Here is a 27,850-nt window from a genome sequence, read left to right as displayed (position 1 = left end):
TTTTTAATTAGCTTTGATAGCTGTGCACAATCCTGAGATTATGTTTGCATATTAGACAAAAAAGCTGGATCAACTGGAGTTTTAGGTGCTTTTGCCCTCCATAATGCCAGTTGACTGCAGCCTATTGCTGCTGTAGAAGGAGTCGGACCAGGTGAGGCGTGTTTTGTGAGGTACTTTAGTCCGCCTGTGATGAATGCAGACGACCCCTTCTCTCTAAACCATTCTCTTCGGAGCCGGCAGCCCCTTGCTGAGTTGGTCGCAATCATTGTTTCTCTGCAGCATTAACCACATTCCACAGGGGCGCAGCGCATCCTGTCTTCCTCCCCGCATTCCTTTCAGGCAAACGAGTTCCCTGCCTCAAACGGCGTTTTATACAGATTTTCAAGCGGCTGTTGTGCTTAAACGGGTATCAAACGGGTTTTTAGGGCATATACGATTATCCAGCCTGCTCTTATTTCAAAGAAAGCGTCCATAAGGGAGGTTTAGAGAAAAAACCAACAGGGAGAAATTCCTCCGCGCAGCGCGCCATTGACTGTAAAGACCTTTCAACTTAACAAAAACTGAAGTTGACAAACGTATCCCCGTCGGCTGAAACTGTGAGAGTTTGTTTTTTCGGCGAAGCGGGGAAAGCAGAAGGAGACGATGCGGCTCACGGTGAATGTTTCTGCGTGCATTGGTGCTTTTGAGTAAATGAGCGACAGCTGCACGGCGGCGTTTTGTTTTGATTTCCATGTGAAATGCAATTAGTGCTCCGCGGTGCTCGCTAGTTTGGCTCGCGGAGCGCAGCGCACTCTCAACTTGTTTCTCGCGTCGGGAGCGCAACATGGAGCATTATCAGGAAGACTTGGGACTCCGGGCCGCTACATTGATGGAGGACCTTTCCTTGTACGATGCGTATAAAGACGGGATGTACAACGCGAGGAGAGACTTGGTTATAAACCCCGATTTAGACTTTTCTGTTCCGGCGGTAGCAGAACACAAAACTAAGCCGATGAATGGTACCTCGGTGCTTCACCAGCAGCATCACACGGTGGAGAATTTCACGTCTGGGAATAAAGTGTACAACGCGGCTCCAGTGCGCCCGGTTAGCTGCAACCGGACCGTTCCTGTGGATTTTTGTGCCCCGCAGAGAGACGCGGTGTACAGCGAGGAGAGCTGTTGCACCAAATCCGAAGTGGCGTTGCCGTGTTACACTGGCACCTCCGAGAGGCACAGGAGGTACTCTCTGGAGGTGCAGGGCCACCGGTACAGCACCGGCTCCACCTTTGACGGCGTGCCTCTCAACAAAGCGATGCCTCTACCCGGCAACAGGTGCAACAGTGTCTGCATTACCAGCAGTCACGACGGGAGGTACAACGCCGCCAGTCCCCGCTCCAGCCTGGCATCTTCTCTGTCCTCTCAAGAGCAGAGCAAACATGTCAGCCCGCGGTCGAGCATCAGCAGCCCGCGAACGAGTTTGGTGGTACCGGGTCAGGACAGGTACACGAGTCCCAGGTCTAGTTTGGTTCATTGTGAGGTTAACAGTGTCCTCAGTCCCAGATCCAGCTATGCAAGCACTGCCAGCGACACGAGTAAGCACTCAAGTCCCCGGGCCAGCCTCAACAGTTGTGACTGCTGCAGTAAGCCCAGCAGCAACCGCACCAGCGGCATCAGCATGGGCTACGACCAGAGGCACACCAGCCCCAGGTCGAGCACGGCAAGCCAGTACTCCTTCACCACCAGTCCGAGATCCAGTTACTCTGACTCACGGTACGGGCCCGTGGGCAACCATGACCTAGAGGGAGTAATCCTCCACGCAGCGCCGCTGGCGAGCCCCCGCTCCAGCATCTGCAGCCAGGACGGGAGCGCAAGACCGGGGACCTCCGCAAACTGCGTGGTCAGCCCGCGGTCCAGCATCTCCAGTCATAGCTCCAGAAGCTCCCGCAGCTCCAGGGGGTCTATGAGCACCTACCCGGATCTGCAGCTGCCCTCACCCAGGTCATCTATGCTCGGCAGCGGTTTACACGAAGACACTCTGCTGCAGGAGTTTGGAGACTCTAACGGGACCCAAAATCGCATCCATTTCCACGCGGTGCCTGAGTCCCAGCAGCAGTCCACCCAGGCAGGAGGGACCGCGGAGATAACCGCCGGGTCGCCGTCGTCATTTAGTTATGGGATGTCGTCAAAAACGGCTTCATCGAGTCAGAGGTTTAAGTTACCTTACCAGGTGACCCCCAACAGAGAAAGTGGGCCAAGCCAGGCGGAGAAAAGGCTGGAGGCGCTCACATTGGAGCTGGAGAAAGAGTTAGAGATGCACATGAAAAAGGAATATTTTGGTAGGTTTAATTTTGTTTGTTTTATTTTTTCTTTATTTTCTTTCATTTTTCATTAAAGCCAATTATCTATTTTTGCTATCAGAGATGAGTGGAAAATATTAAAAAAAAAACACTGTCCTTTGCCAAAGCTCACTTTGACCGAATATTCTAGTCTAAATCCTTCTGTTTTCTTGTCCAACTTACTGTATTTTGCATCGGGTGATAAGTCCAAGTGGTCATTAAATTGAGATTTAGACAGGCTGATCTCATGATCTGCCCACAGGTGCTCAGTTACAGTCTGTCAAACTAACATGTTGATGTTGCCTCTCAACTTTCATGTCGAGATGTTCAGATGTTATTCCAGTTTAAACAAAACTTTTTATGTGGGAAAACAAGTAATGACAAAATCTGAAACGTCATGCGTGACTTAGTGGTACATCGCAGACTGAAAACTGGTTCAAAGAGTGTTTTTCCTGTGCAGGTAGGTTTTATTGAAAGGCTTGCCATCTCTTCCAAGGTCTGTTTGCAACCTGCTAATGCTACATCACCACTAATGGGTCCCCCTCTGTCTGATAAGAGGGGCTTTTGCAGGGCAGGACTAATGTCTTGGCAGAGATAACATTTGCAGAGCACGGCATGGCGCTGAATGGAACCCTGTGTTCTGGCAGAGCACACACCCTTCGGTCATTTGGAACAGTGTGGTCAGGGTTAGTTGAAAATGCAGTATGGATAGTGGTCAAGTGCGCTGTGAGAGTTATTGCAAGGGCGTGAGATTCACTTTGAGGGCGACCCAAACTGAAAACATTTGGCTTCTCAGCATTTGAGAGGCATTTTGGGCCTGGAAGCATTTGCAGTTCAAACGCTTGCGCTCTCTCGTTTCTCAGACTTTTAGAATTTAGCTTTTGCCTGATACATTGAATTTGAGATGGGACTCGTGAGACTCAGACAGTAAGCATGCTTATTTAACCAACAGCAACATATTCACAGAAAGCCTGCTGAGGAAGTCGCTGTCTACCTTTTGAATGAGCAGCCAGACGAATGGCTGCAGCCAGAGAACAGTGGCTTGTTTTATAGCCAGTGCACTTGCTCAGAGTGAGGCTGAGACAGCTGATGATCTGTTCCAGACAAGCAGGTGAAAGAAAGAAGATGGAAGACGGGAGGAAGAAATGAGGAAGGCAATGGGGGGGGGGGGGGGGGGGGGGGGTAATAGATAGAGATGGAGAGAAAAAGGACAGGGCGGGAGAGAGAAGAATGCAGTCAGACGCTCCTCACTCCGAGCCCAATAGAGACAGCTCTGTTTCCGTAGCGACAGTGCAGAAATTGATCGCTGGGGCTTCTTTTGGGGGGCCCAGCAATGCCTGCCAGTGTCCCACACTGCCCGCTCGGCGCTGCCGGCCGGCCCTTGTGTGGCCTCTGTTTGTTGTGGTTGCAAAGGAGCTGTGAATCAACAGCTGGCCCGATGGAGGCTTGCAATTGAAGCAGCAGAGTGAGGCCCACCCCACCCCAATGCAGTCCCTCCTCTCCACCACCACCCCGCCCTTACTCCCCCGCGAAGCCCTTCATTAACCAGCCAGTGGGGAGTCGGGCAACACCAGACACTTGGCACACGATCTTGGCTGGCGGGCCAGACATAGTTGGTGGGGGTCAAGTCTGATCACCTGCCCAGAATTATAATGGCAGTAGTCATGCACATGTCTGACACACACATGCTGACTTGTGGACAACAGCACGCTCTGTGTATGCTGTACTGAGGGCTCCTATGTTGCTTAGCTTAATCTGTGCGTGTACACTGCAGCTGAGATAACATGAAATGGGTGTATTTTTCCAAGTCTCATTTGATTTATTTCAAGAGCCCATTGTCCACTGGTCTGGTGTGGTGTGGAAATCCATAATGAACCAGGGCCGTCACTTTTTAAATTAAAGTTCTAGATTTGAGATGTCCCGCTTGATGGGGAAGTTAACCCCTTTTATTCACTTACAGTGTGTAGCTGGGTGCATGTGTTTGTATACTCTCTCAGAGTCACAGCTTTCTCCTGTTGACGCCTTGATTTATGAGTTTGACTATATATTTTTTCTCTAAAGAAGGATTTGCCGTACTTAGTCGCTGTTTTTCTGTGCTCCAAGCATTATGAACCCACCTCATGTGCAGTAAGTGAATTATCTGCAGAGTTTTGCAAACAATAAGTAAGCCAGCATATGCCGCTGCAAAGGGCATATGCCCCCCCCCCCAAACTTGCTGCTGTAAGAAGTCCAAATCGACCAAAGTGGTAGTTAAAGTTTCATGAGTCAGGCTGCTCAAGCCTTCTTACAAGTCAAAGCACGTCTGCTTTTGTTTTTGGTGATGGCAGAGGCATAAAATCAGCTGTTTTTATAATATACGCTTCGTTTATACCCTTTGTGTATTCTAATAATATTACATAATTACAAGCTATGTCGCTATCAATTAGAATTGAAGGAAATATTTTCATCTTCCACCTTAGTTTTTTTTTCCTTTTTCCACTCTGAGACTTCTGTTCGTCACCATCTGATTTTTATACTTAGACACATCTTATGAAAAATAATTACAAGCCCACATTCAGCAGTGTTCTCTCTACAAGGCTGCAGTCTAAAACCCAGACGTTACAGCCCATCGGAAGTCCGTCGAAAGGAATGTACGTGCATCAAGTAGTGGCATTTTATTTTTAACCACACTGCATCCTGCCCGTGCCAAATGGACATGTTATGACATGGGCACATGCGAGATCTAGCATCCTGTTTTGACTGACTAACGAAGAGTTCTTCAGAGATTTCCCTGCTGTCCTGTAAAAACCATAACCACATCCTCACTTCTGAGACACGGGAGGATTTATTGCATGTGTGGAAATAAATCTTTTTTTTTTTTTTTTTATGGTTGATGTTTACAAGTTGACGTGTATTCTGGAAAGTCTTGCCAACACATGGCATGTGATATTTAAGTAACTGCAGTGTAGGATGGAGGTAAATCGGTGTAGCTGTATGAATAAATCATTTGTTTCAGTTGAGCTGTTGGAGATAAAACTAAAAAGTCATTGGCAGGAATTCTGCGGGAAGCATAAAAGTTAAGGAAGGAAAAGATTCTTTAGAAATGATACACCCAGTGACACAAGGCTTTGGGGCTAAACAAAACACATGCCCACACAAAGACCTGCTGTATGGGTAAACGGATGCTTCCGAAGCGATCCATCTGAAACATGCAGGCCCACTTGCAGACTATACATACACCACCTTCATGATTTTCTTCTGCTAGTCCACTAGAATCAGTGATTTTCCTCATTGGCATTCAGACAGCAAAGCTGTTGAACCAGTTAATAAATTAGAAAGTGTACAGGGCATTCTATGATCTGGTAATTTTGCTGAATGTATGAGTGCAGTCACAATTCCAGGTTATTCTAGGAAATTCTATTATCTGACCAACTCTGTTGCATTCATTTGCACAAAGATTATCTGTTCTGTACTTTTGTCCTTGGGTCTGTTTTTACAGTGTTACAAGGTCCACCGGAACAGTTTTGAAAGGGAAATGATTCTCTCAGAAAACCAGTAAATGATGCTCAGAATCTCCGAAATGTTGATATTTCAAAGATAAGCAAATGTAATAATTTATCTGGGAAGGAGGGCAGCTGGAGTGCACGTCTCTTGTTGGGAACTTGTGCGATCTTGCGTCCTGTGGGCACAGTGACCCTAGACTCACCCCATCCAAGCTTTGACCCTGCACTAGCTGAGGAATGCGACCTCCGTGGAGGTTGTCTTGAGTGAGAGATATTTTAGATTGCTAGCCTTCTGCTGGGGTGTGCATCAGAACTTTTCAGCCACTGCTTTCATGTTTCTTAACTAAAGATGGCAGCAGTTTGTGTGGTTGGTTCCGTCCCTGTGAACGGACAAATATTTTCTTCCTGGGTTGTTGAGTGCGTCGCACACATCCTCAACAGTAAAGGTGCAGCAGTGTAATCGGGGGGATTGTTGACTTTCAGGTAAGAATAAAAGTTTCATTGAAATTAAATTAACCATTTGAACTTCTATTAAAAGAGAGAAGACAGTATTTGAAGTACTTCTGAGTAGTCGGTGTCTTACCGGTTGTAGGCAGTGGTCAGAGTGCTCTCTGTTTGGAGGAAGGACCAACAGTAGGTTCCCCAAAGGGAGGGATGAAGCTAAAAGCTCGTCAAAACAGGAAAAGCTCATTTTTCATCTTCTAAAACAGCTCAAGCCAAAAAAAAACGTCATAGTGATATGAGTGTACGCTTTATTTTGGATATTTACAGAGTAAAACATATTTTCACTGATAATTCATAAGTAAAAGAAAAAAAAGAGAATAAACCTTTAAGGACACTGACTGCCTCATTAATATTGATCCCAAGAATTCTGCAATAGTTAGAAAATCCTGGCAAACTTTACCTGTGACTATTCAAAGACTTCTGAAAGATTTATGAAGATGCACTGCTGCACATTGATATCGTAGCCAGATTTCTTTGCAAAATGAAGTGAAGCAGAACCAGTATAAGGTGTAAAGCCTTCTAAAAAGGAGGGAAAAAACTGACCCGGATCTTTTAATCGTACTTTTCCCAGTAACGGGGAAAGTTTTCACTTCCAGGCACCTCCGTCTCATCTGCAGTGTTTCCTCACAACACTTTTTAATCCAATCTTCAGCTTCCCTGCAGTAGTCTGCCCTCAAACAGTGTGATGTAATGCATGGAAATGAGAAAAAGCGGGGCTTGCGCAGCTGGATTCAAAATATCTTCATGAAATATTACTTTTGATTTAACATTCACAAGCTCTATTTATCAAGCATAGCCCACAGCTGTACATCTGCAGTCTGTTAAATGTTTTAATGACAGATTTCAGAATTTCATCGTGTCTTCCAAGTCGATCAGGAGCAGATAGAAAGCGCTGTAATGTTCGTAGTGGGTTTCTAATTTCACAATAACTGAAAGAACTCACAAACAGATTGACAGCTTTCCATTGTGGGGTGAGAAATGTGGCAGGAGTTGCACTGCCACACTTTAAGTAATTAATCCTCATGTCTAGATTGTAGCAGATGTCTTTTATGACTAGTACAAAGTTGAAAGGTGTCGGCTCAGTTCCCGTCCACACGGGATGATTTAACTCCTCTGCTGCATTCGAGGTGTTTTGCAGAGAGTTTGCATGACAGCAGATAACTGACCCATTGTCTCTGACAGGTATCTGCGTCAAATGTGGGAAGGGTGTGTACGGCGCCAGCCAGGCTTGCCAGGCCATGGGGAACCTCTATCACACCAACTGCTTCACCTGCTGCTCCTGTGGTGAGTAAAACGAACGGGCTGATTGAGTGAAATGTTAACATATTGTCATGAAACATGATCCGTTAACTGTTTGTTTACACATTACCTTCTTAGATTGTCTATGTTAGAGCTGATAACGAAGATCCATGTGCATTTTCATTTATTCTTATTCATTCTTTCAGTTTTTCCCAATATCTGTACAGGAGTGGTTGATATTTTGCTCTAACCAGTCAATAGCACATGGATGACATTATTAGTCAGAGTATGGAGTTTTCAAAGTCTCTAATGAAACCCTAAATTTAGTAACAGAAGAGCATAAAGGCAACATTTCAGATGTTTAAACTTTCTATTTTCTTCTGAAATGTATACGGTGACGATACTAGCAACACCCCAAACCATCTAACAATTAATACGTTAACATAACTGATGCCCAGGAAAACCCAAGGAGTCTGTCTTTGAGTAGTAAGGATGGAGAGGATTCACCACGGTCTGAAAGAAGATGAAGGAAAACGGTTCGACAGTACACAAAACTACATGAAATCTGTGAATGAATGGAGGAAAACTGATTAAAACAAGACTGAGAAAGGCTTCTTTGGCTCATTTAAAATGGACTGAGATGAAGTGGAAAACTATTCCACACCTTGTCCTTCTTGTTGCAGAGGAGTTGGACCTTTTAATCTTGCGATCTGCACACAGTTCAGCAGCAGTGAAGGGATGGGGGTGCATTAGTGTACATGGAGTAAATAAGTTGTGATATTCTTTATCATGTGGTAAACACGCTCCCGTCATTAAATCCATCTGATAATGTTGTCATTTTTACCTTTTTCATTAAAATGAAGGGTTTAAATGAGTTGCAAATGATTGGATTATAGTTTTATTCACATTTTACACAGCATCACAACTTTTTTTGGCTAATCAGATTGTACTTTTGCACTTTGCCTCCGTGAGCCTCACAGCAGCAGCTTCAGCTCCAACATCGGACTGTGTTCATTCACCAAGTGTGCTTTTACCGCCCTGGATACACCTGTCAGTCTCTTCTCTGTCAGTGTCTCAACCTCTGAGCGAGAAATACTTCTGAGCGTAGAAAAATACGTGGTCCGCATCAAAGCCGCAGTATGGGATGCCAGCAGAAGTTAGCACGAGTCACACAGAGCGCAGAAATGGGCAGATATAAGGGGAGTTATTTTTCTCTTATTTGAGATGTTGGAGAAAAGCAGGGAAGTGAGAACCCATGTGTGTGATCTCTCAGATGTAGCTATGCTGCTCACAGGCAGCATCAGAAATGCTGTACGCATCAGTCTCTGCTGCCTTTGTCAAAGAATCATCATTAGCATCCTCAGCTTGCTATACGAGCTGAGCTGGAGTTACAGTGAAGATCAAAATATCAAAAACTCTGTGGCAGCAAAAACGGGTTAAAAATGGCACAAAGAAATAAAATGCTGATATTGTTTGATCTTTCAGTTTGTAATTGAATCTGAAGTACATTATAGATTGGTTATGTGTGTCTTGTGTGTGCTTCTGGATGCCCCTGTCACCCAACTCCAGCCATTCTCTCCCGTTTCTCGGGGAAAACAAGAGGAAAGATGTTGGAGGAGAGCCTTTTAGCCAGGTTCCATTCATATGTGTACTATGCGTGGATACTGATCCTCCACCTCAACCCCTCCGGCTCTGGAAGAACTGCCTATAATTTACATGTAACCAAAGCCATATACTTTCAGATTTATTGTGTCGGAAGAAAGAGGGGCCAGATGCTGAGTGTCCAGTTGCTGAGGTTGTGGAGTTTTCTGTGGAAAAGAAGCTTCCGGCCTTGTTAAGAGTCGTTTTAATCGTCTTCATGAGAGGTTCAGGGATTATTGTTCTCAACATTTGGTCTTTCAGACAGACTGATTTGTAAAACTAGCAGATTATTTCCCCCTCAAGACTGAAAGTAAAGTGAGAAAATGCCTGGATGTGGTGGCTTTATGGGAAGTAATTACTTTTAGACAAAAACACAGACATCTCAAGAGAAATATTGTTGGCTTTATCAGAAAGCCACAATTAGTCAGCAGGTCATTTTCTGTGCTGTGCACAAGTCTTTGTTGATAGCTTTCCTGGGCCAACCTTCCTCTCTAGATAGTTTATTGGTAACGTAAACTACATCATCTATCGTTTGACCTCTTGTGAATGGGAATGTTTTCTTTTAAGCAGTGTTTTGAAGGCCTCTGAGAAGTTTACTTTCAAAGTGCCTGCACTTGTCATAACACAATCTGGTGATTTATCAGGAGCTGGGCTCTCATGTGTCCTGCATGTTTTTCTGTTTCGTTTTCTTTCCTCTTTCTTCTTCTTTCTTCTTGCCCTTATGTAGAGTCCTCCTGGAGCCTGGAGCTCCAGAGTGAGGCAGAGTTTGCTGAGACATTGCTCGCTGGTAGCCTTGGCCTTTGTTTAACCATGCATAATTGAGCCCTCCTCTTGGCTTACTCCCATGGTTGCACCCTTTTTTCATGAGATGGCCAAGAATGCAACCCTCCCCACCACCACTTCAGCCAGCCTGCCCTGGAGGACCTCAATCACACAGTCACAAAGTGTACCAGACCTGCTTATCAGAGAAGGCAGGCCTGCTACGGACTCACTTTAAACGGCACATGCCCGGCAAAAATGATTGTGTACCTGTGCAGACAGACGTATGCAAGTGGATATGGTTTTTGTTCCGTGTGGTGTAGATTTAGTCTTTTAAGCTAAGTATTAACTGTATTCTGTTCAGCTCTCCTAAAGCTTGTTTAGGTGTGCAGACACCAGCTGAAGACACTTTCAGCAGTCTGTCTGAGCACCCCCCCCCGGTTACATCCTCCATCTGGAGTGAACGTGTACTCCTGTTTCCAAGTATCATGCAGCTAGGGTGTTAAAAAATAATGAGTCCTCTTCTGATGAATTGATTTTAAAAAAACAAACTTAAAAAAAACTGTATGAGCGGACCATTGTCCAAAGGCTGAAAACTCATTTCAGTTTTATCAGAAAGCACTGAAGGCAGACGAATACTCAGGGGCTTGAATTTCTCAAATCATTCACCTCTACCAGTTACATGTACCAAACAGCTGAAATCTGACTGCTCAAATGTATGTTTTATTCATGAAGTTACACAGTACGTTTATACCGACCTACAAATAATCATCATTTATGCTGTTATGTGTATCTGTATACTGTTCTAAGAGTGGTAGCTTGTTGGATCCAAGTGTTGCTTCTCATTAACAGGTGGTCAGTGAGCTGACACCTCACAAGCCTCCACCACTATTGTGTTTTCGACACCCTTTCTGCTTTGTTAGGGCTTGCATTTGACTTCCTTCTATTTATGTCATGAGCAACAGGCAGACTGGATGCTGTGAGACATGTTGCAACCAGGACCTGTATAGAACATTGTTTTCTCCAGTTTCAACTGAATCTACAAATATTCTATTCATTAATAGGAACAAATAGAAGTTTACTTTAGTTGTTCCCTGGCAGAGGCACTTCCATCCCCACACAGACAGGTGACAGCCCATTAAAGGGCTTCCCTGTCTCTGACAGGTTACGAACTGATGTCTCGGAAAGTGAATGTGGCACATGAATAAGCTGCTGCAGGATTCTTCCTCGGGTTGTTGATGAGGAAAATTAGGCCAGGATTTAAATCCTTTAATTAAAGCATTATGTCAGTCATTGCTGGAATGTGTTTTGCCTTCAATATTTGCTTGCTTAAGGGGAGTGGAAGCAGTTACTGTTGACAATTTTCTAATATCTGACTGATGCCAACATTGGATTAGTTTGGATGTGGTACAATAAGTACTTAAAGCTACCTGTTCTCTTCTCTCCATGGATCTTTTTGTTTTCCAAAAATCCTTAAAGCACACTAAAACTGGCCTGCACAGGCTTGTGATTGCGTTGTACATAAAAATCAGTTTGAAGCTCCTTTGTGAATAGATGGCTACATTTATCTGTCCTTGCAGCCAGGCCAAAGCTCTGGTTTCTCTGCCAAAGACAGAGAGCAGAACGATTGAGGGATTTCCTCCTGCCAGCAATAGTAAATCTTCTCTGTTAGGCTGGTTTATTGTCAGTGACAAAAAGCACAAGTAACCATTTTAGAAATATTTGTCTAAATATTTCTCCTAAGGCACTATTTTTGTCTGCTAATGGAGAGGTTTTGACCCGAGAGGGAGGACACATGTTGGCGTGCAGGGAGCTGTTCCAGCCACTGATCTATGCTGCGACTGGATGCTGAGAAGCTCTTACTTTTATTGACTAATCGACATGATTGCACAGCAACAGTTGGGGGTGTGAGTTTTTCCACTGCTAACCATTACATGTTACACATCAACACGAGCGCTCTTAAATTCTAAAGTCTTTTGTAAGAAGAAAAGTTCCTCCACAGAGAGGGACAGTTATCTCATTTTGAAACATATGACTAATAGGAAGTTGACAAATACCTTGAGTTGGAATGTGACCCGATAGGAGTCATGTCTGTATCAGCATTTTCAGTTTTATCTTGTCAAAAGTCTCAGTAGATCAGTGTTTAAGAAAACTTCCCGGACTGAAAAGGATTTATTTTGCATTGTGCATATTTACCTAATACTCTGATGTGAGATGACCTTTAGTAAGATAATGCTGCTCCACCTCACTGGTCACCGGTGATCCTGACTGCCTCTGACGTCTGGAAAATGAGGATATCGATAACCTCTTCAAGGGAGCTGCAGTTTGTGGAGCGAGCGCCGCTGTTGCTTCACAGCAAAAACAACTGAACTTGTTGGGCCTCATTTATCAAACAGACTCGATGAACCCCACTTCTAAGGGATTCTTGTGTTGTAGTGCGAGACTCGTATGCAAATGACCCTGTTGTGAACTTTCCATGAGTATGATAAGCAATTTGAATGGAATTATCAGTTTCAAGAATAAGAATGAATTACTGGAAGAAACCAGTAATATACGCTCAACTCGACTCAGAGGGGCCGAGGCTCCGCACATCCTCTGAAGTCCCCCCCCCTCCCAGTATGCAGAAGAAGAACAAGCCGGTAACAACAAATGAGCACAAAAGATGGCGTGGATCTTTTTGTAAAATTATTACAGCCGAATTTCCAACAAAGCTGCTCTCATTTGCATTTTGTGTCAGAAATTGGGAAGAAAAAGTCTACGTGTCAACTCGCTTAAAGCAAGTCTGTCTCTTTTTGGTCTGATATCATCCTGATTTTTATAGCCGCAGCTTCATCTGATAAAACCGCCATTCAAGTAACCTAGAGACATAGTCAGGGCAGGGAATTTGGCTGTACTTACATGTACGATTAGATCCCACTGAGAAAGTTGGAAGGAGAAGAACGTCTCGAACGTTTACTCACACGGTTCACAGCCTCACGGTGTCTCCTGTGCTTTGGTTAAATAACTTGCTTCCCTGCCCATACATATGTACTGGAACAAGGATGCTGATCCACTTAGGTGGTCAGGTTGAGCTCTCACCGTAGCTCAACTAAACTGTGCATGTAATCACTATTATAAGAACGTAAGCTGCACTCACAACATCGGCAAAACGGGCTTTTAATATTTGCTAGTTCAGAAAAAAGTGTTATATCACATTTCAGTCTTTCACTTCCCCAAAACTGTTTTCTGCCATGAAAAACAACACCAATATTTACTCTTCTTGTGGTTCTTTTGTTGGCATTTTGCATCTTTGCTACCGAACATGTTTTCTTTGTGGGAGGTTGTAGCAAAGGTAACCTTAGCTTTTCAGGAGCTTCTTCTGCTTCTTCTTCTTCTGTTGGCTGCAGGGCACACTACACACTACAGTGACTTGCTCCCATGTAGTTCTAGTAACTGTGCTGTTTATAGTACATTGGCATTTTTTCCAAATCTATTGATAGCTGTAGTTGAATGTTTAAAAGCCCCCTTTTTTTTACATTAGGCACTTGTAAGATCTGACCACCACCCGCAGGTCCGTCTCTGCTCCACCTCCTTTTCTGCAGCAGCACACTCCCAAGCTTCATTTAGCTCTGCTTGTCAAACATACTTTTACATACCTTTTGTCAATCTCGTCTCCCATTACAGTGATCTCCTCTGCAAAAATGTTTTCTTTTCTCATTTGGTCCCCTGACTATTCCTGACAAAAGTCTTATTTGAGCTGGTATTATGTGAAGGAAATGGCAAGGCAGCGGCCATCATCTGGGACTTGAGGATTTGTGAAGCCTCGACAGTGAATGTGTCACAGATCGGTAATACAAACTATCGTCTTCTTTATATATTTTCTGTGTAATATATTGTATCATAGATGTCCAGTAGATTGAGAGTGACTGATATGATATTTGCCTTTAGTGAAATTTAATAAATATATATGTAAAATATTTCAGCAAGTCAATTTGTTGAATTGTCCACCTGAAAATCATTCGACTGAAGTTAAGTTTGTAACAATTGTCAAGCCAGTGTGGAGAGCCTTGGGATCTTTGGTTAATAGACACCTTAATGATTCTGAATGATACTCGGTCTCCTTATCTTTATCAGCAGTCCAACAAGGTCAGTTAGACAGGAAAACCACTATCAAAGCTTTTAATTTTTATTTACAACTCGTATAAATGAGCATAAAAAATCTGCTAAAGACTCTTGTTTTCTTCTCATAGGAAACGAAACACAATTCATTTCGGTTATTGTTGCACTTGGTGAATTTTTCATGCTTGTAAACGTGTGTAAAATCACATCTGCTGCATTTTTAAACATGTTCAGACTTACAACGAGAGGATTCTGTAAGGAAGAGGATTAAAAGTACAAAGATTGCAATAATGAATTATTTAAAAAACAATGCCCCACCCCGTATATTCCGCAACCTTTAAGATTAAGATTACTTTTATTGTCATGTACACACGGATGTTAACACGAAATTACTCCTCCGCGTTTAACCCATCCAGGATGGACGTCACACACTCATGGAGACAGATGCCAGACACTGGAGCGGTGGGCAGCCAATTACAGCGCCCGGGGAGCATGGGGTACGGTGCCTGGCTCAAGGGCACCTCAGCTGTGGCAAGGAGGTGGACTGCCACCCCTCCAGCTGTCAGTCCAACAATCTTTTTTAAGGGGCGAGAGTGAGAATCTAACCACTGAGTCATGGCCGCCCCACTTTAGAAAAGTACAATCCCATACTTTATTCTGTGGTTCCTCTCCTCTTCCTCCATGGGGAAAGCTGGTCAGTGGAAGAGTGACTCGAGTCACACACGCAGCTTCAGCTCAGGTTGCTCTAGCAGAAATCCTGTCATCTTCTCCCCAGCTTGACCTATACCAGTTTGGAAAGTTGCAGAGGATGGTCCATTAACAATCCCAAGATCTAATCTTAAGAAAACCAGAAAGCAAGAATGAACATCCCCGTTGGATGAAACTGGCTGTGGGTTAACATGCTCCACTACAGAAGGAAATTTTAGACAAATGATGCCTTTTTCCATGAACAACACATTAGTCCTCTTTCACAAGATGAATACTGATTTCCATGGCAACACCCTCATTCAAAATGAGTGCATTTATTAAATGTGACCTGATCCCTAAATGGCAACCAACATTAAGGAGAGCAGAGATCAGGGACATAAAGTACCGTACAAAACACATTATGACTGTAGCGCACAGAAGCAAAGGAGGATCATAATTATTTGTCATTAAAGATACTGGAAGAGTTTGGTTCACTGTCCGAGCAACCATGTTAGTTTTGGAGCCTCTTAAATGGACTCATCGGTTTTAACCACGCTAATTCTTTTTTATGTTGTAGATTTACATTCACAGAATTTATTTTTACCAATTAGACTAAAAATACAGGTGTGTTTTAAGTCCAATTATCTGTGGTGTTAGGGTGGGTTTAGTTCTTAAATGAAGCTCTCAAAAATCTGAAATAAATCTAAAACTGAGCTGCTGGTTTGATCCCTCGCAGTGCTGTGAGGATGTTCGGCCTCGCTGCAGCGCTGTCTGGTGACAAAAGGCCAGAGGGGAGAGAAGAAGGCATGGAGCCCTCCCCCTCCTTTTTCTCAGTGAGGGAAGCAGGCAGGGAGCGGGTGCTGGAGAGGTGCGAGGGGGGTGAATGGGACCAGCTAGTGACCTCAGGCAGAAAGAATGTCCCCGTTTGCTCAGTCGGCCTGCTCCCCTAACAGTGCTCCACTCAGTCATCAGCACTGGGGCCTTTGTATTCACCTTCCAGACCCCAAACTCCAGAGCAGAGGCCACAGACCAGCACACAGCAGCACCTCGCAGCCCCCGCTGCTGCTCTGTTCACTGTAACCTCACTGTTCCCGTGTGTTTAGCCCCTCCAGAGATTTTGAAGATGGTGGACTTCAAATTGAGCTCTTCCACAATCTGGCTTTTTTTCTCTTCTGCTCTCTACCAAAATGCTAATTGCTCCCCTGTCTAAAAGTCTTCAAAGTCGCACCTTTTGTCTGGACAACATTCCTTTGCTGCTGCTATGTGGCTGTTAATGCCTTGCCATCCCTCAGCATTTTCTGACACTGTGTGTGTGTGTTTGAAATACAGCAATTGCATAAATTTCTGTTAAAAAAGAGATTGTAAAGCCGGGGTTGAGGGGCCTTTTCTGTGCTGGGACACCCATAAAATCAATTGTGGCTCGGGACGACAATTAAATCGGACTAATCCAGCAGATTTATGAGATCCGTGGGTTTCGTCTGCCAGGCTTTGGGTGAAGTCATCGTGCTGCCAGAGAGACACGGTTGCTGTTAAATGAATTTGAATGGGCGAGCAGTGTGAGATGCATGGCAGGGGGCTGCAGAAGCCAGCCCGCAGCAGAATTTCCTTTTCAGATTGGATTCAAACTTGGATTCTGATGAATGAAGGCTCAGCCAGAGGAATTCAGTCTTCACACTCTGTGCTTGAAGCCCAGCTTGCTCAGCCTGGGCTCACTGTGGTGTGGGCATTTTTTTTGTTTTAGGTGTGCAATTATTATGAACGTCTTGGCTTTAAATTTGTCTTACATAATGTTCGCTGTTGATGTTTAACTATCAGGAATAAAAGACAAAAAAAATATAGTCCCGTGGAACATAATGATTAAATCATTTTGGGTCTCGATAAATAGAAAAAAGTTCTAATGAATAACCAAGTGATACCTGTTCATATTGTAATCTTTTCAGCATGTAACAAAGTAAGGGACATCCTCCCTCCCATCTGTTGTTGGCAGTCCGTCTGTGAGATGAATACAATGGGAAGGGGGAGAGAGTTTGGGGGGAGGTTTGGAAAACAGCTTGCTGTATTAGGTTTTGTATGGGTTGTAAATGGAATCATGGAGGGATCCATCGATCCGGTAATTAAACGGGCAGAAGCCACTAGATGTCTGCTCTGCGCTCACCTGCTGTGGCGGATTTAGGAAGACATATTATAGGATGCAGTTTGACAAAGCACAGGTTAACAGATATTGTGCCCCATTGTTGAAGGCTGAGTTGTGTCTGATATGATGGGCTGTTTTTCCAGCAGCACGGAAAGCGCTCATACACTCATGGTGTCGTAGCACCTGGCTGTAGGCCTTGCTCTTGTCCCCTTGCTCTTTTCAAGCAAAGATATCCTCACAGCATATCGATATGTATGCAAGTTTCCCCTTTACAGGTATATAGCATGTAGTTCTAAAGTACGACTAACCATGAGTATTTTTTCTTTAACAGATCACACATTAACACATTTGAGCCTTTAAGCGGTACTCGAGTGGCTTAATGTTGCCTCATCACAAAGTTTATGGACTTACAGCGGTTGCAAAAATAAATAAAAGTTGACAGATCCTGACTAACTTTGAAGTATAGATCAAACTCCTCATATGCTTTATCTTACAATTTCCAAAATACATCCTGATAGCATGTTTTTAGACCGTTTTTGAAATATTTGAAGTTGGGGCACCAGAAACTTCTACATCAAAATGTATTTTCATGTCTATCTGAAAGCTTTTATATTTGTGCTGGAATCTGGGTGGTTTGTGGCTGTATTCACAGGGCTAGGTGGCAGTTTACTGTAATAGGTCAGTTAATAGCTTACTTTTATCTGACACCACAGCTTCCTCGTGGTGCTTCTCTCTGTTTCCTCACTTCTGTTCGGTTTACTAACCTCATGACAGTTTGTGCAACATGGTAAACTGCTTTCTTCCCTTTTAACATTGCAGAAGGAGCATTAAACTCTGACCTCGTGTCAGTTACACAAAGTGTAACTGAGTTGGCACTTTAAGTTGGAATGTGCCCGTTCAAGATTCTGCTTTCAGGTCCCAGACCAAAAGTACATAAAAGGGATGTCCTGATATCTCGGACCATGTAGTCAGTCGGTGGCTGTGACTCTGCTGAACTCTTATACTTGAATATGTAGATTTCAATTGTTGTCTTTGCTTCCAGGGAGGAGGCTGCGAGGGAAGGCGTTCTACAACGTCAATGGGAAGGTCTATTGTGAGGAGGATTTCCTGGTAAGCCACCTGTGCATTCACACTTACTGAATTCTGTGACGAGTAGTTCTCCCTGTCGTTGCCTTGGGGTGGGGTGACAGGAGGTGCAGGTGGAGCTCAATAGAATTTGGATGTCAGACTAGATCCTGCAGGCTTCTATGTGGAACAGACTTTGCTACTACAATTAGGAGTCCAACCCCCCCGAACACACATACAATCCACACTAATTTCCACCAAATTTCCCCAAGGAGCTCATCCATCCCATAAGTGTTTACAATTAAGAGGTGCAGGAGGGGTGTTGGACAGCTGAAGCTCCCAGGCTCCTCATCCATCTGCTTCAGGTTAGCTGGGCAGATACAGGACTTGCCTTTGTGTTGCCTGAGCTCGCTTGCATACCAAAATATTGTATCATCAATTATAATTTGCAAAAGAAACAAAAGTTGATGGCTTTGTGTTTAACCCAACTCAATTTGTTTTTTATGCTACCAAGCAAGAGGAACTGGATAAAATGAGACCAACGTTCCACGTAATGGAGGAAGTTGCTCAAAAAGGCCTTTTTATAATCCAGATGAACCCATTACACATGGTCTCATCTGCTGACATTACTTCCTGTTTATGGACAGCTTCCCCTTAGAGTTTAACTTGTTGATCCACAATTGTTTCGCCATCACCGCCTCTCCAATGCTGGAGGTCAGATGACGGGATGATACTAATCCTCTGCCTCCCTGCTAAGGATGAGACTTGACTAGATTGCCCTGTCACCCCTGGAGGATGATTCGGAGGCGGGGGAGGTGGTGGCAGATGGTAGATCTGGAGTGATGTCAGGGCAGGGGGGCAGGCTGCCCATCACCACCTCCCATCTCCACCTGGTAGCTGGGTCCCCTCTACCAGGCCCACCAGGTCATTAGGTCATGACCCAAAGGGGATTGTGGGCTGCAGATGGTCACCTTCATTATCTGCCTGAGCTCTGGCTTAAAGGGAAAGGAGCTGTCTAAATTACGTGGGGTGTTTATATGTCCTGTTACAGAAAGAACTGAACTTCTTCAACTTGCATTGATCTGTACCATATTTGTATTTAAGTAACTGTAAAAGATTGATGGAGGGCCATTCTAAAAAAGGAAAACAAAATGCCTTTTCAGAACATCAAACTACATGACATATGAGAGACAAACGATTCTGAAAGACATCCTTGAGTCAATGTAAAGAGCGCAGCAGCACCCCCTATAGACGACTTCCAGCCAAACATATTTTGAGTCATAAAGTGTGAGACAATGCATCTTACTGACTGCACAAAATCCTCACCACTGAGGAAAATAACTCCTATCACCTGTCTCCCCCACAGTACTCTGGCTTCCAGCAGACGGCTGAGAAGTGCTTTGTGTGTGGCCACCTCATCATGGAGATGGTAAGAATTTTCTCAAAATGTAAAGCAGCCAGTTCACAGTGGTAGATATTTGAATGTCATGTGACCATACATACCTTACCTGATCGTTTCCCATTGTATTATATTGCATGGCCTCACTGTCAAGTTTTCACTGTTGTCTTTTGTTTTTGTCTTTGCTTCTGTGTTTTTATGTGTGTGTGTGTGTGTGTGGGTGGGCATATAGATCCTCCAGGCACTCGGCAAGTCCTATCATCCTGGCTGTTTCCGCTGTGTAGTCTGTAAAGAGGGTCTGGATGGAGTGCCTTTCACTGTGGATGTAGAGAACAACATCTACTGTGTCAAAGACTACCACACGTAAGCAGAACATCTCTCCGTTTTTAAATGTCATTCATGCAAAACGTATAACGTCTTTGGGAACAGTAAAAGTTTGAATTGAAATATTAAGAGATTTCTGCTGTATAGAGAGCGGTGGGGCTCATCTTGTTCATTTCCATTGGTTTCCATTACAGGGTTTTTGCTCCCAAGTGTGCCTCATGCAACCATCCCATCCTTCCAGCCCAGGTAAAGAGCAGAGGAAGCTTATATGTGAGACAACCTTCTGTGACTTCTTTTCTTATAATGTCAGAGTTGACAGTTTTGTTTCTTTTTATGATTCAAGTAAAAATTATGTTAATTTTGAAGACCATTTTGAATCTTTAGTTGTTTGTTCTCCTGTATGACATGCTGCATTATGCCCTCGTTTCCATAAAACAGTGACTGTTATATTTTAGCTGTTGAGCTAAATCAAGTTACAGCTGCATCATGAATATGAGCTTCAAAGATAGGCTGTCAAGTTTAAACTTGGTGCAAATCCAACTTGGCGGAAAGGTTTAGGAATTTCAGGTCTTTAATAAGAAGAACATAATTAGGAAAAAAAAGCTATTTATTGGGAAGCTGTGGCATATTCTTCATTATTTCTTCATTAGTTAAGAAGGTAAAATGTGTGGAATTGAGTTCAAGTGTTTAATTGGCTTTGAACCCACAACAAGATGTCAAGTGAGCTCTAGATAGAAATGAAACAGGCGATTTTTGATCAGTTTGATGCATACTAAGGAAAAAATACAATGGTAAAACTGCAGGTTAAAAAGGTTCCCAACATCCAGCCAAGTGAAGAACACTCTAGATGGTACACATATGAGTATCTAAGTCCACCATAATGGGAAGACTTCATAGAGCAAATACAGATAGTTCCTTTACAAGGTTCAAACCATTCATCAGGCTCGTGAATCGAAAATTCAAATTAGACTTTGCCAAAAATACAAAGTCAATCCAGCTCTAAAGCAGCATTCTTTGGAAGATGAAACCAAAATCCATCAAAGGGAAAGCTTTCTAAGGTTATGAAAAGATGACAGGAAACATTCGTAAGGAATTAGGAAAAGATGACAGCACTGTAATGAGAATCTGACCGTGCTTCCACCGACCTGTGATGTGGGTCTGCTGTGGTCAGCTGTTCAAAAGAAGTAACGCAAAAAGCACACGGCGTTCTTCACCTAATGTGTTCTTATCACATTGTTCCACTGAGGGAATTTTAGACATATTAGTACAGTTTGTGATATAAACACAAATGAGAAAGTTGTCACGGCATGCTTACACGCATTCTTCTCATTGTAATAATTTACATAAATAAGTTATAGTTATTACAGCTGTATGAAAATAATCATGTGTTGACTTGAAAGTTACAGTTCCACTAGGAACTTTAGGATGGAAATAACTCCTCTCCTTTCCTTAAAGAAGCGTCCAGTATTTCCTGTCCCAAAGGAGATAATAAAGAAAGCACTGAAGTTTTTTGTTCCTTTGAAGGTATGACCAGCTCCTATTATGACTGCCATGTCATTTCACTCATCTAAATTAAAAAAAAAAAAAAAAAGACAACTGGACCTGGAGATGCAGTGCGATGGCAGGGGGGTGCATGGCTTCCGGTGGCTTTGGGTCAACACTGTGTATTGATGAGTTCACCGAAGATAGAAGCAGCTGAATAAATTCTGAGGTGTATAGAGATACTAAAGTCTGCTGAGATCCAGTCATATGCAGCCAAGATAACTAGATAGTTAAGATGGACAATGGCCAAGAACTTCCTGTGAAAACAGCTTGAGTTTTTTTTTTTTTTTTTTAGTGGAAAGAGGAGTTTTCTGCAGTGATTGAGTCTGTTAACTGAGCTAGCAAGCAGCAACTGAAAACAGCTGCTGTGAAGGCCTCCAAAAGCATCACAAAGGAAAAAGCGCATTCTTCGATTATGTTATAGTATTATCTATTTTACTAAAGCGTGTGGGAAGCAAGGTTTGTGTGTTTGTTCAGGCATCGCAGCATCTGCAAGGATCAAACTTTCTTGTTCTCACAGGGCTCGGAGGAGACCATCCGGGTTGTTTCTATGGACAAGGACTACCACGTGGAGTGTTACCACTGTGAGGTGAGACGCACCTACGACAAGCACGTTGTCCTAACTCGCACACACACACACACTCAGTAACACACGAGGTACGAGTAGAAGCAGTCTTTGACTTGGGATGCATATGATTCAGCTTTTCTGGCTGTTGAATGCATAAATACATACACAAACCCAATGAAACATCTGCACACTGTTCTGGCAGACAAAGTCACACATGCATATGTCTCACTCTGCACACAAGGTTACACGTCCTCTCGGCCCTATAAACGCCGTGAACCTGAGTAAGAACTACAAATTGTGGAATGAGACGAGACTTTTGCACCATGGGTGTGAATCACCGCTCTTGTGGGAAGAATGAGAGGCACACAGACGAATACCAACCCAAGGTTACGGCTCAACACTGTGACTCATTGACAAAGCAAATTCCAGCGTTGTGCTCCAACCTCAGCTGGGGGCTTGTTTTGAAATCCCAGTGGGCCAGTGACTCGACGCTGTCTCTCAGTTTGTAATTCAAGAGTGACAGTAAGATTTTTGTGAGATGGATGTCATGCTACCCTGCAGTGATCTCTTTATCTGAGCAGAGAGCAGTGTTTCTACTGTCCTCATCAGCAGGATAACCGTTGCTAATGTTTCTGAATGGCTGACATTCCGCTTCATAGAAATGGATTAGAGCATTATGTAAGCAGTGGGTAATCATTGAACCAAGCACTGGAGGGGGAGGCTAAAGTCTGCAGCTGAATCATCATGGAGATGGCAAATTCATTATATATTATGGGGAGAAACGTGGTTTTTTTACGATACTCTGACACATCAGGTGCCTCTACAGTTGGTGTATTTGATGCTGAGCAGAGTGAGCCATTTAAAGTGAGAAAGTATTTATAATGAATGTGTTTTGAAACTGTTTATCCAGTTGTGAATCATCAGAATGGTCAGTGAGTTCGTGTAATCCTTCCAGCATGTTTAGGACCCACCCAGGGGTCTCATCCTGTCAGCTGTGAGCAGAATTCCTCTGCAGGTTCAAGGTTCAGCCTGATAATTCTTAAATGCATGAAATATGCAGTGGCGCTGTCCTCGTCAGCTCTCTGGGAAGCAGACCATTTATAGTCAGAATTCTCAGTTGATTTCTGAATCCCCTGAGGATGAACTTGCACCACATCTGAGACTTGTCTCAGACCTTTGTCTCAGAAGGTCCAAAAAAAGCACTTGTGTGACGGAAGTCACGACGATACAGTCCATCTCTGAATCCTCACTTGCTAACATGAACCTGTTGAGCAGTCACACAAGACAGCACCTCACTGTCATCAGTTAGTGAATGTGTTTGTGGTGTGTTCATGTTTTTTTCTTTGTGCTGCCCTGTCAGGAATGTGGTCTTCAGCTGAACGATGAGGAAGGCCATCGCTGTTATCCACTGGAAGGCCACCTTCTGTGCCACAGCTGCCACATCCACCGGCTCCAGTCAAAGGTCCCTGCACACCCGCCCCCAAGCTACCCCCTTCATGTTACTGAACTGTGAGCAGTTGGACCAAGCTCCGCCTCCCAGGTGATCTCGGACACCAGCAGTGGGAAAAGGAGGCCTGCACCCTCCCTCCAGCAGTTCCAGGGAAGCCTCTGTGTGGCCATGAGATACTGCCCCCATCCTTAGCTGGACAGCCGGGCCGTGGATCTACACACACACTGCATCTCTAACCCTAATTTTGCTGTCACGTGGCAGTGCTGGGAAAAATGACCCCCCCACCACCGTATCTGCATTCCCCTCCTCTCCCCTTCCATTCGGGTGCCTAACCCTGAAACCGGCTCACCCAGAGGCCCCTGGTGACGTCACACCTCCTGACCTCTTCACATTCATCAAAGAGAGGGTTTTTGGATCTCTCTCCTTGCTCCCCTCTCTTCTTCTCCACGTTCTTCATTCCTGCGCTCTGACTGAAGCGGTTTACCACAGTGAATGCACCAGTGCTGTCACAACTGAGAATGCTGCTGTTGTTGGCGTCAGGAAGGCCAGGGAACGAGCCGCTACATTCCAACGCTGGCTGGATCGGACAGGCAGTGCCTTCAGAGCAGGCTCTCTCCGTGCAGCTCCTAACACTGACATAGAGCCCTGCTAAAGGCTATGCAAATGACACCCAGCATCATGACACAGGGCTGTGCGAAAAACTGATCGTCTCTTGTCATTGTGCACTGCGCCGACATGACATGTACCGTAGCACCACAAGCCCAGAGGACCGACTGACATTCCACTTAGAAGACTAAGACGACACCTCGAGAGATTCACAAGCATTGTCTTAATTAATGATTATATTATGATGGAGAAAGAAATTTTTAGATGCACATAGATTGTCTTTTATATATGAATATATATTTCGCAGATGTTTTCCACATAAGATTCTAGATGTAGTTTTTTTTTTTTGTTTGTTTTAAATGTTGCTGCGCTTGTGATAGAATCAGATGCAAAACTGCGGCTTTAGGGTCTGTTGTATCATTTCTCCTCCAGGACACAGAGACTCTTCATGTCTGTCAGAGGGTCAGACATCTACAGGCTTTGTGGGAGCAGACTCAGCTTCTGTAGGATTTGCATTCGGTTATTTTATCCCGCTTTGAGTACGCTGTGACTGCTCTAATCAATTAAAGATACAGACCAAACAGACCCTAATAAAAACTCTACTGCTACTCCAGAGCAACCTTTTAATTTAAAAAATGAGAAATGACACATTGTCGAAAATTTTCCAAACTATACTAGAGCATTGTTTTGTTTGCAGTCAGTTGATAGTTAATCAGTACTCAAAGCTGAATAAAACACATTAGATGCTTACCTACAAATACCTTTTGCTCCTCAAGGTCTTTTCAGAACACAGTCTCCTGGTATGTTTTCCAGACACTGTCATATGAGCACATAGGGCGTTACTATGAGGAACCTCCACTTTTCCACATGCCTTAAGACTGAACAGGTATGTTTGTGTGTCCCGCTGTGGTCTGCCATGAAGTCTACTGTTGTGCTTTTTTTGGGGGGTGGGCGTGCCTGAAATCATGGAGCTGCTGGTCCCACCCATGTTTCTTTCAGGGAGCCCAACCCATCCCTGCTGATTGTGTATGTTAGTGTGAGTGTGTGCGCACACTCGGGCAGGCACTTATGTGTTTTAGTGAGTGTGTGTGTGTGTTGTATATGTGTATATATGCAAAAGAAGACCTACATGAGACAAAAACACTTGAAACTTCAAGCTGTGGTGGTGCTGGAAGAATCTTCCCACCCTTCCCCTCTGGATTTTTTGTTTTGTGGGTTTTTTCCTTTTTGTATCAATACTCAATAAATCATTCCCTGGACATGAATAATTAGAGCCCAGAGTTCTGATCATCAAATTATCTGCATAGTTTTTGCAGATTAAACCCCAACAATATGTGCTTATTTCACATATGAGCGAATAGTGTAAATGTCTTAAGTGTGTAAAAGAAAGACCGTGTATGTGTGTGTGCTAATGGCAGGGCCAGGGCACACACACCTCACTGTGTTTGCAGGGCAGCGCAGCGCAGCATCATCCAGGATGACCCCAGCTCTCTCTGTTACAGCCCGGTGATGATTCAGATGACCCTGTCTTGCCATCATATACCTTAAACTAGATGTTTGGCTGTAATTTCTTTACCATATTGGATGCTGAACATGAGGGGCTTGCACAAAGCCTCCAGCTAATGTTTCTGTAGTGTAAACTTTGTCTGTAGCAACCAGTCTGGCACTGAGGCTAGAATAAAACGGTCACCAATCTTGCTTGCAGACACTGCCCCAGCTCTTATCCATACCGTGATGCTGTAATACACACAGGTCTGAATAATTACTACTGAATGTGTCAAAAACAGTGCAAAAGGCAGGGCTCACCACAGTCGGAGTGCTTTTTGATGTAAGCTGATGTAAAGAGATTCATGTGAATGTAATGATTAGTGTTTGTAAAAGCAGAGAAGAAAAGGACTGCAAACTGTATGTGAGACATTACTCTTGTCATTTGATGTGTTTAACCTTACCTTTGTGCAAGGGTCAAGTACCGTGTGCTATACTTGAAGAATGAGGCATCTGCGTTATTCTACACGACACCATCCCCCAAGAAAAACTTAACCAGACCAGACTGTGTGTCCTTGAAAGATTAATTAATTCACTTGTTTAAAAGTACTACTCCAGTTTCTGTTGCATAGCACACAGCCAGTTACCCTGTACTCAAAGAGGCTAGGTTCTTATTTTTATTTTATTTTTTATTCCTGTCAAGAATCACTTGGAAAGAGAACACTTCTTCCTCTTCTACTGGTAGTTCCAGCAAGCACATCTCAACACCTGTCACATCTTTTATATTGCTAAGTGTTTTGATTACCTAGATGGTTCATTTAAAAAAAAAAAAAAAATGAGACTAGATCTATTTATCTAAACATGAAAAAAGTTTAAAGTTATTTAATGTATTAAAATTGGGACGTATCATTTAACTGTAGATGACATAATCTGCTTTTTCAATAAAGTGGTTTTGTAGCTAACTGCAAAAGATGTCTGTTTTTCTGCGATATCAAGACTTAAATATATCAATATATTTCATAACAAAACGCACTAAACTGCCTGGGTATCGTGGTGATCTAGTGACCTCATAGCAACAAGGTTCTTTGAAACTTGGCTGTGGCCAAACCATCTGTCTGTGGAGGTTGCGTATATCCGATGCAGCACATTGTCAGTCTTCTTCTGACAGGCCTTGCAGAGCCCATAGGTGAGTTTTGATGGAATATCGTAACATAGCAGGATGTTGTAGTAGCCATGCTACTATAAGTGTCATAGTCCTGCAATGGTTGCTGTTTTTTATTTTATTTTTATGAGCCATAGGGTGGATTGAGCATGTTTGAATTTTCCCACTGCCTGGGTGGAGTCTGGTCTCTGCTCTCCTGCTGGAGCACCTGTGCCTCATCAGGCCTCATTAACAGAGCTGCTTATAAGGACTTGCTAGAGCAACCAGTCTCTACTGGGTTGTCAATATTTCATGTGTGGTAATCAGGCTGCCTACAGTCACCAGCTCCAGTAGTGATTCTGCTGATGCTAATCAGCCTCTCCTTGTGCCACCTAGGGATTCCTCAGTGTTCGGGAAGTCTTGGCAATCTTGGTCTGACTAATCAATTCAAACCTGCTCCTGTGATCAGTACGTGGATTACTTGCCTCGGCTCCTTTCCTGCCCGCTCAGCCTCCTCTGGCTCCAGCACCCTCCTGGAACAGGCAGTGAAAATGCAACCATGACTTCACAACAGTAAAACTGAATCATTCAAGGAAATTACTTTAATTTGATCCCTCTGTGGATAATCATCAATCTCCAGTAGTGCTACTAACTCAGCTCTCCGGGAGACTCAAATCCTGCCCTCGGACCCACACCTACAATTAACCACAGCCATTATTCCACAAACTTAGATTTAAAACTTCAGTCTTCTTCGTGGCCTGCTTCAGAGTCTGTTCTAAATTGGCTGCAGAAGCTGTGACGCATAAATATACCCAGCAAAAATATAGCAAAATGAGATGTGGCTGTTGACAACATTTCAGATTTTGCATAGCTCAGTTTGAATAACTTCATTTAGTAAAATGCTTACTCGTGCTGGTTAGCTTAACAGACTGCTTAACTCAATGCATGTTCAAACCTCTGTTTTGAGAGTTTCAGATATGCCAAGATGGTTTTGATGCTTTCCAGGCAGTGCAACAGCGGCCTCCGTCTTTTGAGTGTTGATGCTAACCTAACCAGCTGCTATAGCTTCAACAAGAAAGCAAATTAGCATATTTTTCAAAATGCTGCAAATAGACTATTTCTAAACAATGCACAAACCACTGAATTAGTGTAATATGATACTCATTTCATACTCATGATACTGTATTTTAGTTTTGAATTTTGTTACTTAGTACTAACTTATAGGGAGAAATATTAAAGTTTCAATTTAGAAAAAAAAACTTTGAGAGTGATATATCCATTTGAAGGACAGCATACTAGTAAAGAAGTTAACAAGTGCAATGTAAGTTTGAGTAAGGTGTGGAGGTGTTCAAAGATGAAAATACAAAAGACTCTTGAAGGCAAAGAGGGACGGCCCTGCCCTGATCTCCCA

At 43.6% G+C, this 27,850-nt stretch overlaps 1 protein-coding gene across 2 annotated transcripts; it reads left to right on the top strand.

Annotated features, from left to right (window-relative positions):
- The first annotated feature begins 178 nt into the window (after positions 1–178).
- wtip (WT1 interacting protein) lies at positions 179–26,268 on the top strand. Of its 2 annotated transcripts, none has more exons than XM_072380167.1 (8): positions 179–2,315; positions 7,484–7,585; positions 17,902–17,969; positions 19,291–19,353; positions 19,556–19,686; positions 19,842–19,917; positions 21,710–21,778; positions 23,118–26,268. In XM_072380167.1, exons 1-8 carry the CDS (start codon positions 824–826, stop codon positions 23,268–23,270), a joined length of 2,154 nt encoding a protein of 717 aa, XP_072236268.1. In that variant the 5' UTR covers positions 179–823; the 3' UTR covers positions 23,271–26,268. The 2 variants fall into 2 exon arrangements, with proteins under 2 accessions (XP_072236268.1, XP_072236269.1); XM_072380168.1 differs by having other exon boundaries at positions 180–2,315; positions 19,842–19,893.
- The last annotated feature ends 1,582 nt before the right edge of the window (positions 26,269–27,850 follow it).

The sequence above is a fragment of the Leuresthes tenuis genome, unplaced genomic scaffold, assembly GCF_036924035.1.
Source record: "Leuresthes tenuis unplaced genomic scaffold, fLeuTen1.0.hap1 SCAF_2, whole genome shotgun sequence".
Lineage (NCBI taxonomy): Eukaryota > Metazoa > Chordata > Actinopteri > Atheriniformes > Atherinopsidae > Leuresthes > Leuresthes tenuis.
The sequence above is the reverse complement of the archived record's forward strand: the minus strand, read 5'-3'. Positions and strand labels throughout refer to the sequence as shown.

Excerpts from the sequence above, each read along its gene's own strand:
- wtip (XM_072380167.1), top strand. The coding sequence starts at position 824 with ATGGAGCATTATCAGGAAGACTTGGGACTCCGGGCCGCTACATTGATG. Across the intron at positions 2,316-7,483 it reads CATGAAAAAGGAATATTTTG|GTATCTGCGTCAAATGTGGG; the intron begins GTAGGTTTAATT and ends TGTCTCTGACAG. Across the intron at positions 21,779-23,117 it reads TGGAGTGTTACCACTGTGAG|GAATGTGGTCTTCAGCTGAA; the intron begins GTGAGACGCACC and ends CTGCCCTGTCAG.